The 11,916-nt window shown below is 41.4% G+C and overlaps 1 protein-coding gene across 1 annotated transcript; it reads left to right on the plus strand.

Moving 5' to 3' along the window:
• The first annotated feature begins 1,760 nt into the window (after positions 1-1,760).
• Positions 1,761-11,617, plus strand: zbtb41 (zinc finger and BTB domain containing 41). Its single transcript, XM_083928047.1, has 11 exons — positions 1,761-1,819; positions 2,343-3,599; positions 4,818-5,025; positions 5,773-5,842; positions 5,988-6,135; positions 6,387-6,516; positions 6,669-6,764; positions 6,855-6,961; positions 7,284-7,389; positions 7,524-7,612; positions 9,108-11,617. The coding sequence occupies exons 2-11, from the start codon at positions 2,375-2,377 to the stop codon at positions 9,728-9,730; spliced, it is 2,802 nt and encodes a 933-aa protein (XP_083784173.1). The 5' UTR covers positions 1,761-1,819; positions 2,343-2,374; the 3' UTR covers positions 9,731-11,617.
• The last annotated feature ends 299 nt before the right edge of the window (positions 11,618-11,916 follow it).

Raw genomic sequence — 11,916 nt, forward strand, 5'->3', positions numbered from 1 at the left:
CAGCTCTAACTGGGGGATCCAGAGGCGTTCCCAGGCCAGTGTGGAGATATAATCTCTCCACCTAGTCCTGGGTCTTCCCCGAGGCCTCCTCCCACTGTGGAATGGCCATGATCCAATATACAAAATAAAAACAACTATTAGATAAATTGAAATGTTATCATTATATTAGCCTATGTTTATTTTGGAAGTATGTATGTATGCAAATGCGTTATCGAGATATAAAGATCATTATTATTATAATTATTATTATTATAAAGTTTTGGCCATATCACCCAATCGTAATTTATTATACTATTAATAATTAATTGTAATTAGTGATGCATTCACATGTAAGCAGGATATTTATTTATTTATTTTTTCTTTTTACAACTTTATTTTCAAATTCTTCAAACATCATATTCTCTGTTCAATGATCTTACCGTATTTAAACTACTGTGCTGAGGTCTGGGGGACCACTTACAAAAGCTCACTGCTAACACCACTCACATATCAATAAAATCAATAAAGCAGGATTTTATGATCACACCGACCTCCTGATTTTACATTCCCGTACTTTAAAGTTCAGTGCTCTGGTTCACTATCAAATGATGTTTAAAGCAAGAAACAAACTATTACCAGGTAATATTCAAGAGAAGGGGGTTATAATTTAAGGGAAAAGTTTTATTTTAAGACGTTTGCCGTTCGCACGACTTTAAAAAGTCAATGCATTTCAGTTGTTGGTGTGAAACTGTGGAATGAATGAGCACGGGGCTAAAGCAACGTCCAAACATGCTCCAGTTTTAAAAAAGGCTACAGGGCATTGACTTTCAGATGGTATAGGGATGAGAGAGGCTTTAAAAACATAAATATGGGCTATATTTGTATATTTATGTATATATATGTATATATATATATATACATATATATATATATATATAACATATGTATGTAGATGTGCTTCTATAGATGTTTATTTGTAGGCCTATAAATTATATTACTGTATTGTGTTATTTATAAAACTATATAAGATTTATTATTGTATCGTAAGATTTACAAATTGTACTTATAGTAGATTAATAATATGGATTACAGCAATCACTGAATTGTGAAAAAGGGGTAGGATTAAATGAGTGAAAACTTCTTCCTACAGCTTTTCAGATAGAGTTAATTGTATGTGAATGTTGTTACAGTATTTTTTAAACTTTTGTATTCTTCTTTTGACATAATATAGTCATAAATTCAATTCAATTTCAAAGAAAGAGCTCTTAAATGCACACTAGGAAAAAAGTAGTAGAAAATAAAACAATATATATAACATAAATAAATAAATACAAAAACAAATAAATTAAAAGATAGGCTACGTAATCACATTTAGTTAAAATCCTGTAGTATATCATCTGTTTAAATACTTTTCTTATCATTAATAATTAGCATAGACTCAAAGAGATTTTGAAATTTGACATTTTCGCCTTCAGACTACATTACCCATGATGCCCTCGTTCCGTGAACCCACGGCACGAGAACACGTCCTCCTCGTTTATATCGCGTTTTTCTTTAAATACGTTACAAGCAAAGAAAAAAACAGCAACAACAAAGGTGTCAAACGTTTCCCTCTCGCTGTTTCTTCGGGGTTTTTACGTCTGCTTACGTCATAACCGTGAAACGACCGTTTTAGAGGACAAAAGCTGAAACAGCCAATGGGCGACGAGTTTGTTGCGGGGCCCCGACATTTCTGCAGGATGGGGAGATACACAGGAAATTATCACTCCTCCGTTTATTTACTCCACTTGTCTTTTATGACCTGGGGTGTGCGGCGCTTTTAAACCTTTGTGTATCTAAGGTAAGTCGTTTATTATTTTTTAAAAACGTCCTGATTTAACGTTAGACGTCAGTTTCCGGGGTAACAGTAAGGGTCGTCTGTCAACACTCTCCCTGGAGGGGGGCCCGCCCGGCACACTGATAACATGTAACGTTAGGGGGTCCTTGAGGTGGAGAGTCGATCTGCACATGCAACCGTGATGAGCAGCCACATCACAGTCAGGCCTTTATTATCTATTGAGCACTGTGTTGATAGCAAATAGCTATTCTTCCTGCTTTATTTTAAACGGGAGAACCTCAAACCTTCACAATAAGTGCGCTACTGTGCCTCTTTTCATGCACAATTATGACACATTTCACCTCAATGTCCCCTTCACGTCTGCTTCATGCATTGTTACTGTGTTGTTAAAGTCAACGTACCTTACCTTTCACATGCTAAGCCATTAGTCCGGCTCTTGCATATCCTATCAAACTCTCAGTCACTGAGATAGCTAGCACTGATCCATGCTCACTCTCAGCCCTGTTTGCATTTCTCTGGTTTTCAGGAGTGATCCATGGTCGTCCAGCAGACTCACCGATGAAGAAAAAGCCCTGTAATCCGCCGTGTCCCAAACGCAGTAGGCAGGACAGTGGCAGCAATGAAAGTGCTGCAGAGCCGGGCACTACGCTGGGCTCCAACGCCCAACCAAACTCTGAAAATGTCCCAGACGCAACCTCACAGATCAGGCACCTGGCTATGTCGCAGCACAGTGACTACCTCCTCAAATTCTTGCACGAGGACCGGACCAGACAGAGGTTCTGTGATGTGTCTGTGTCTGTGGGTGGGAAGCTCTACAGTGCCCACAAGGTGGTGTTGGCCCATGGGAGCAGCTACTTCCACGCTGAGCTATCCAAGAACCCTGCTACAGTGCGTGTAACTCTGGACCATGTGGAAGACTCTGTCTTCCAACACCTTCTTGGCTTTTTGTACACCTCTGAGTGCGCTGTTGCAGAGACAGACCTCCCTGCTCTAACTGATGCAGCCCGATTTCTGGACATGATGGATATACTTAAGCTGCTGTGTGAAGAAGGGGACAACAACCCAGGATGTGTGATCCCAGCACAGGATGAGATAAGAGGGTCTCCTGAGGTGGAAATGACCTCCAGTGACTCACCAGCAGGTGACACAGACATCCAGAGCCCTCGTGATGTTCAGTGCGCCATGTGCAATCGCCAGTTTAGCACTGCAAACTCTCTGCAGAACCACTTGGCTGAGAGTCACGCTGATAAACATCAGGAAACTTCAACGGAGAAAGAGAAGACAGCAGCTCAGAGAACGGCTACTACGCGGAGATCAGCTCGCAGCAGGAGAACACCCACCAAGTATCAGAGAGACAACGTGAAAGACAACACTCTGGAGGAAAAACAAAGGACTGTATCCCCAAGAGAGCGAGGTAAAGAAAGAATGGAAAAAGGAAGAAAGGTAGTTGGGGAAGACCAAGCGCCCAAACCGGACGCAAACTTGACGCCTGAACCAGCTCAGGGTGAAGACGTGTTGGACGAGGAGCAGGAAGAGGAGGGGGACATGAATGAGGACGTGACTGCCCAGAGGAAAGCTGTGGAGGTTTGCGCAGGTCGGCCGGGTTCAGATGTAGAAAGGGCAGAGCACCAGGCTGATGGACAGGTGGATGTGCATGTGCCAGCTGCAGGGAGCTCTACCCAGAGTCCAGTTTACCCTGAGGGTCTGGCTCCAGTCATCATCCAAACCTCCAGCAAGAAGATTCTCAAGTGCCCCAAATGTGACAAGACCTTTGATCGTGCAGGTGGGAACCATGGAGTAAGGTCGTGTTATCACTAATGGTCTTTCTTATTAGCTTTGTTAGTAGTGGTGGCTACTGGTGAAGGGTTTATGTATGCTAGTGATATTCAAGAAGCTTTATTTATCCCAAGGGAAATTTTTGTGCAACAGTTTCAATACAAAGATGGGAAAGGGTCAGAGTAACAATAAGCTAACATAAATCTAATCAAAATAAAGCTAACATAAAATAAATCAAACAATAACTAATGTGACAGAGTGCAACAGACATTGTGGTTAAATGTATGTATGTATATACAATATACATCAATACGCAGCGTGCAGTTTAGCAGCATATTGAAAAATAATGAGCACAAACTAAATAAGTGATAAGGAGCGATAAGTGATAACAGTGTTAAAAGTGTGGCGGCATTTCTTACTGAACTAAGTTACAGTACAACTAAATAAAGTTGTGCAGTGATGATGTAAAGTGACATTTGCTCAGGACACAGTGTCTCCACTGTTCCTCACGAGACCGGGGGGAGATGAATTATAGAGTTTGATGGCCACCGGAAGAAAAGACTTCCTCCGGCGTTCAGTGTTACACCGGGGGAGTCTGCCTGATATACTCAGAAGTAAAACACAAAACTCAGCTTATGCTCATTTCAGGTTCATACTTGTATTTTGGCTTTCTACTATAACACGTTTACATGCTTTAATGTTCAAAATTTTTACTTAAAGCCCAGCCTGCTCTGATTCAGTATTTCCGGGTCAATGCTCTCGATATCTCCGTACGGTCCATCAGACGGGGGAATGGTTGTAACAGAGTTTAGCGTCACTTTACTACCGTGAAAAATCACCATAAAAGGTTTTTTAAACCAAGAACTAGTTTTGCATGGGTTAATGTGGTTACAAGACTAGAAAGGCGCTATATAAGTACAAGTAAACATTACATATGTTTCCCTCACTATTTGAAGTGTAAGCCCCATTGAATATGAACATCCAACATATTGGATGACATAATATAATGAAACCTGTAATAGTTCCCCTTTAGGTGTCTAGTTTTACTTACTGTTACTAAAATGATACATTCTTTCTCAGATGGTTGAGGGATGGGGCTGCAGTTTTCTATTATTGATTAATCTGTAGATTATGCTTTTCAATGAACTTATTTATTGTTTGGTCTTTGCCCATCTATTTACCACTGCTTATGCACTCTAAAACACACCTTTTCTGCTTTTTGTAGGGAAGTATGAGAGTCACACCAGAGTGCACACAGGAGAGAAACCCTTCCAGTGTGACATCTGTCTTCAGCGCTACTCCACCAAGTCTAACCTGACTGTGCACAAGAAGAAGCACGCCAGTGATGCTCCCTTCCAGAAGAAGGAGCACAAATGCCCCTTTTGTTACAAACTCCATGCCAGCAAGAAAACCCTGGCCAAGCATGTGAGGAGGTGAGACACTGAAGTATCACAACGTCCGTCTGCTGCTCAGAGTTCTGGTGAAGAACAATCTATCTTCATGCTTCAGGGCTGAAAATTATTTTCTAGATCTATCAATTATCAAAATGGAAAATGTCATCCCAGTTTCTCAAAGTCTGAGGTGATGACTTGTTTTGCAAGTCCAAAACCCCAAAGATATTCAGAGATTTGAGAGGCTGAAAACAGTATTTTCTGACATTTTATTTGCATGAAAAATGACTTTATGTCGATAAATCATTAGAGCATTAGTTTGCTTTGGTTATTATGTTTACCTCAGGTCCGTGAAGTTGGCCGTGCCAGACTGCACAATGAAATATATCATTCTCATAATATAATCAGAAATCTTAGTAACAACAATGTACAACGGGGCCATCTGAATCATTCAGATTGGATAATATTATCTTCTTGGTTAGCTAACTGTAGTATCTCGCTAGCATTGTTCTAAACGTCTGATTTGCTCACAACCCTATCTAATAAAAGCTTGTCTCAGTTCTCGAAAAACTGAAAAACAGTGGGTTTGGATTGCCTTCACACGGCTCTCACCCCAATACGTGCAAAAGCAGGCCCTAATGTAATAGGAAAATAAAGTGTCAGTAAAAAGAGGATTTGTAGAATACTTTCTAGTTTCCAAATTTGGAAAAATACATGATGGCAACAGCTGTGGTTGTGTCATACAGTCGTATTGTGTGATGATGTCGTGTATCTTCCCTCTCCTGACAGGTTTCATCCTGACCACATCCAAGAGTTTCTTACCAAGAAGAAGAGGAAAAGTGAAGGCTGGAAATGTGCGGTAAGAATTTGTTTCAGTCCTGATTATGCCACCTGATCTTGAGTAGATGATGCACGATGATACATGCTGTAATTTCACATTTGCAGTCAATAAAGTAACATCTAACAGTCTGTAACCTTTGAACCCTCTGAACCCTCTGAATCAGATTTGTCTCAAGACCTTCACCCGCAGGCCTCATCTGCAGGAGCACATGATCCTGCACACTCAGGATCGGCCTTTTAAATGCTCCTTCTGTGATGAATACTTCAAGTCCAGGTTCGCCAGGCTTAAGCACCAGGAAAAGTTCCACTTAGGTGAGAAATGGATGGTGAAAAACAGCTCTGACAGGTTGTTCTCACAGATGCTATTGGGAGAAGTAGGTGGAGGCAGAGGAACATTATTTTTACATGCATTTTTTGTCTCATGACTGTCATTTTTGCATTTCTATAATGTATGGCGAAGCTGAAAATGTTTAATAATGTCACAGCTGTAAGTGCAAATTATGTTATTTAGGCATCAAAGCATCAGATGAAAGAGGTGAGATTGTGTCCTTTCTCATTTCCAGGTCCCTTTCCCTGTGAGATTTGCGGCCGACAGTTTAATGACACGGGCAACAGGAAGAGGCACATTGAGTGCACACATGGAGGCAAAAGAAAGTGGACCTGCTTTGTCTGTGGGAAGTCCGTAAGGGAACGGTACGTATCTCTGCCTCTAAACTTCCCCTGTATTTTCTGTATTTCCACAACTCTTATTTTGACATGCTGAAATGCAAAAAAAAAAAAAAAAAAAAAAAAAAAAAAATGTTTAACACTGTACTGCTTTATTGAGTGGTGTGTCTTTCTTCTAGGACAACATTGAGAGAGCACTTAAGGATCCACAGTGGGGAGAAGCCTCACCTCTGTAGCATCTGTGGCCAGAGTTTCCGTCATGGCAGCTCCTACAGGTGGGTCAACTGAGAGTCAAAGAATGTGTTTGTGAACTCTCTCCGTTTTTTTATGGTTGTCCTATAATGAGTGAACTGTTCCTTGGGCAGGCTCCACCTCAGGGTCCACCACGACGATAAGCGCTATGAGTGTGACGAATGCGGGAAAACCTTCATACGCCACGATCACCTGACCAAACATCAGAAAATACACTCTGGTACGGTAGACATTTGTCTCATTCACACACATTCAGGGGACAGTTTCACAAAGATATTTCAGACTGGTCTTTACTGTTAGGGCAGTCATTTAGATTAGATTTAGTAGTCTTTTTGACTATTTTAACCCTAAAAAGTTAGCCGCCATGCCGCCAGGCCAACTGTGGATTAAGAGATTTGTGATTTGGACGGTTTTAAACGTCTGTTGTCTATCTTTTGCGAAACGGGCATTTCTGTTTCCTTTTACAGGAAAGTGGGAAATACAGTTCACCTTTCACTATCTCCATTCAGTATTTACTTTAAATGAACCCATGTTGATTACAGGTGAGAAAGCACACCAATGTGAAGAATGTGGCAAGTGCTTCAGGCGCCATGATCATCTCACGGTCCACTACAAGAGCATTCATTTGGGAGAGAAAGTTTGGCAGAAGTATGTCACCTTAACAAAGCACAAGTCACAATCATTCTGTTTCATTCATTCTGTCGTAAAAGTGTTAATATATTATCTGAGCTGCACCTTGTTCTCTTGGCTTCTGTCTCTGTTAATGAGGACTTTGTTGACAGGTATAAAACCGCTGTGCATCAATGTGAGGTCTGCAAGAAAGAATTTAAAGGAAAGTCCAGTCTAGAGATGCACTTCAGGACCCACTCAGGTAAGGAAACAAAGAAGTCAATGGATTTATGTGCCTGAAAACATCTATGAGAACAGAAAAGTGGCAATTCACTAAGCCCTGCCCGCTTAGTTACTGTTGCTAAGCTTGCGATCTACTCTACCACAGCACACTGATAATGCAGGCAGATTTAATACTCAAAATTCATTCAATTATTAATTCCATACAGAAGTAAACAGCAGGCTTTTCATTTCTAGCCGATAACCAGCTACATGATATGGTGCTAATAGATGATACATTTAGAACACATTGAAATAAAGAATTAAGAGTTATGAAGCCAGTAAGACATCTTTATTTGTTCTAACCATAGACTGTATAAAAGTTGGACGTATCCTCTACATCGAGGTCCGTTCTCTCAACTGGGGGGGGGGGGGGGATTCGTATACCTCTGAGGAGAAGTGAGAGCCAGCTAGCTGTCACTCAAGAGGCTGCGCCCTTAATTACTCGTAACTTTAACCTCCAATACAATAAAAACTAGCCTGGTACAAAAAAAAGTCACCCCCTCAGTGTTGTCATGGAGATATGACCTAAACATACAGACTAGAATGTTTTTTTGTACCAGGACTTAAACGGGTTTAATTATGCTGTGAAAACAACCTGTTTAACATGGGGGTCAATGAGAAACTGCTCTGTTACGAAACCTTCCCCTAGTGGACACTGATTTTTGGCACTTCAGTATTGGATCAACCAGGAAGTCGCTGTGGTTGTGGCTTGGTTCAAACATAACTCTTGGATGGTTTGGATTAGTGCTGCGTGGTGTACCGGTATGATGGGAATTTTTCATATAGCACGTGCCAGTGCATAGTGCTACTGTCGGGGCAAGATGTGAGTGTATGGAGAGGGCCACCTATTCACAGCATAACTGTTTTTACACGCTTGTTAATTAACACAATTAATAACACGCAACTTACTCTTTAACAGGGCGAACCCCTATAGCACAAGAACAGTTTGTAACACTTCAGTTTACAAAATCACACCGCTAAATGGCATGTTTCTATAAGGTATGCACTATGAACCTATATAAAGGCCCAGTCATGCAAAAAAACACAATGAAATGTGATTTACCATGAAACTAACAGAATCTTAGAGACATACTTTGATACAATACTGGATCATACTGGTCATGCAGCCCTATAGTTTGGATGTTTTCTATAGAGAAAGTGGAGGTTAGATGCATTTTTAAAAACTAATATTTATGAGGGAAAAGGTTTTGATATTGTTTTGAACTAACTATTGCTGTGTAACTTATGGTAAGTTTGGCTGGAGTTTTTGGTTTTGAAAAGCTGATAACAACCAACACCACCCTTCAAACTCTACAGTATTGCTCTTGTTAAAGCCCCTTACACATTGTTTCGGCATGTGGAGAAAGCCGAAGCTTGCCCAAAGCCACGATTGGACAATTGTTGTTATTCTTAAGGGTGTAAAGATGCAATAGGAACGGCTATCTAAACATGCTTTTCTTGTGTTCATGTGACAGGTGAGAAACCCCACAGATGTCCAGAGTGCAACCAGACGTTTCGGATCAAGAAGACTTTGACAAAGCACATGGTGATTCACTCAGACGCTCGCCCTTTTAACTGCCCCCACTGCAGCGCCACCTTTAAAAGAAAAGACAAGCTCAAGTACCACGTCGACCATGTGCACAGCAACCGGTTTACCGAGCAGCCCCTCGTCGCACTCAGTGACATCAAAATAGTCACCATTCCTTTTGATGAGCCCTGCGCCGAAGCCAAGTCATCCCTCCACAGCACCCCTCCTCCCACCAATGTCTGCGTGCCCGTCACTTTAGTTCCTGTCCAGATGGCAGGAGGAGCACAGGGCGACCTGAGCGCTCACAGGGCCTCGACTCATTCCTCCCAAACTCACAGCGTCGCGAGCATGCAGGCTCAAGGACAGCAGCAGAGCTCTCGCTACCAGGCCGCTACAGACCTGGCGTTCTTGGAAAAGTACACACTCACTCCCCAGCCCGCCAACATCGTCCACCCCGTGAGACCCGATCAGATGCTGGACCCCCGAGAGCAGTCCTACCTGGGAACACTGCTGGGGCTGGATTCAGCTTCCTCTGTGCAGAACATGTCTAACTCTGACCACACACACTGATGCTCCTCAGTCCAACAAAGTTAATGAGAACAGAAGCTGCAGTTTTATAACCTGACTCCCGCTGGATGAATTTCGTTCTGCTTTGCTTCCACCTAGCTCCACTCATCCATCCGGGATCGCTTCATAGTAGTGGTGTTTTAGAAGGCTTATCAAAAATCTTTGCATATGATTGGATAAACCCCTTGTCCGTCACGGCTGTTGATGTGCTTCAACCACTCATCTTGGATATAGCAACAGTGCAATCAAGGCAATGTCGGTAAATGATTAATGTTGTCTGTGCAAGGAAAATTTGCGGATAAAAGGCACAGCAAACATTGTTGTTGTCTGATTTAAAACAGTCGCTTCTCCGCTACGTCACATCTATAAAAACCCTGCCCGGCGCTCGACCATTTTTCACTGGTCCCCAAAACCCCTCTCCTATGGAGCGATCCAAGATGGATGAGTGAAGCTAGGCGGAAGCAAAGCTGAACGAATTTCATCCGGCGAGAGTCGGGTTAAAAGTTCTAACCACTCAAATATATTTACGCTTTAATACAGAGGGCAGTTGTTGTCCTGTTATTGAAACTATAGTGGTGCAGCATGGGATAACCTTTGATGTTCAGCCTGATCTCAGGACATTTATACCTCATTACCATGTTGATTTAAATAGGTTTTTTTTTCTGTTATTACTAAAGTAAAATCATAACACATCACCCCAGCTCTATAAAACTGAACTAAAACTGAAAAAACAGGCATGGAAGCCATTTTGTACCAATAAATAGGAAATGGATACACAAATTTGAAATGTTAGGAAAACCAAGGCTGCCCTTGTCTAGAGGTCCAACCCCAAACGCTTTTCATCAAAGTCCTTGAATCTTTTACATTTTTAAACCTTTAACTTGGTGTCATTTCCCCTCAGTCTCTCTGACCGAGCAAAAGGTCTATTACTTGGAAACTGTCGCCATCTATAGATCTATGCTTCTATTATATTATCATATCTAATATAATCTTCTGCCAGCCTAATAATTAACGCAGAGTATCGAGCACCACATTTACTTGGCATGGTTGAGGATCTTCGATTTGCGTTTAGAGCAGCCCAGATTATTATGGACTTGTACTTATATAGCACCTTTCTAGTCTTCTGACTACTCAAGGCGCTTTCACAGTGTTTGTCACATTCACCCATTCACACTGATGGCAGTGGACATCTACATACAATCTAATCTAACCATTCACACCACATTTACACACTCATGCGCAGCACAGGGAGCAATTCGGGTTTCAGTGTCTTGCCTAAGGACACTTCGACATGTGGACCGGGGGAGGTGGGGATCCTAGTGCCAATCTCTCAAATGGAGGATGACCACTGAGCCACAGTCGCTCCAATGTCAGCTCAACATTCATTCTGTGAACTCTCCTCCAACATTGTAAAACTAACTTGGTTGAAGATTAGTAATTCTGTTTGCACCAAGTTGCTACCCCAGATATGCTGTGTAACGTAAAAATAGTCACTTCAGGCGATGTTTGCCTCTTTTTAGGTGGCAGGACTGAAAGTGACTCATCCTCAAAATGAGTTGTGTTCTGGTTTCAGAATGATGAAAACAGTCGGAGAAGAATTATAACCCAAAATAGGTTGTAGGCTCTACAGGATGAGGGTATTTTGGTATTTTTCCTAAATGATGTACAGATTTTTAGGCGTTCGTAAACACAACAAGAATCTCCCACAAGGTTTACAACATCTGGCTCCGCCCCGGAGAATATGAAATGAACATTTTCCAAAAGCAAATGTTGGATGATTTCTATTTCACCACCGATGTTTTTAGTTTTTGGTAAAACGGGACAACTTGTGAGTTTTACGTGTTTGAAATCTTTGTTGTATTTACATAAGAGACAAAGCTGTTGTTATTTTTCAGGGGATTTGTTGATTGGCAGGAAAGTAATTGATGCCAATTTTGATACATTTATGAATCATTGATGTAATTTATCCAGTAAAAAGATATAATTAGTTGCTGGTCATGGCTTCTTGATTTTGGTTGTAGTTACTTATGATAAACCATCAATATTTAAAAATAAAAATGCTGACTCAACTTAAACTGTGGCCTTGTGTGTGTGTGTGTGTGTGTGTGTGTGTGTGTGTGCGCGTGTTAAATCTTGTGAAATGTTCCCAATTAATTGTTGGTTAGTTAACAGTTCATCTTCACATTCTG

Source organism: Echiichthys vipera, assembly GCF_963691815.1.
Source record: "Echiichthys vipera genome assembly, chromosome: 15".
In the NCBI taxonomy this organism is placed as follows: domain Eukaryota; kingdom Metazoa; phylum Chordata; class Actinopteri; order Perciformes; family Trachinidae; genus Echiichthys; species Echiichthys vipera.

Excerpts from the sequence above, each read along its gene's own strand:
- zbtb41 (XM_083928047.1), top strand. The coding sequence starts at position 2,375 with ATGAAGAAAAAGCCCTGTAATCCGCCGTGTCCCAAACGCAGTAGGCAG. Across the intron at positions 7,390-7,523 it reads GGAGAGAAAGTTTGGCAGAA|GTATAAAACCGCTGTGCATC; the intron begins GTATGTCACCTT and ends CTTTGTTGACAG. Across the intron at positions 7,613-9,107 it reads GCACTTCAGGACCCACTCAG|GTGAGAAACCCCACAGATGT; the intron begins GTAAGGAAACAA and ends TTCATGTGACAG.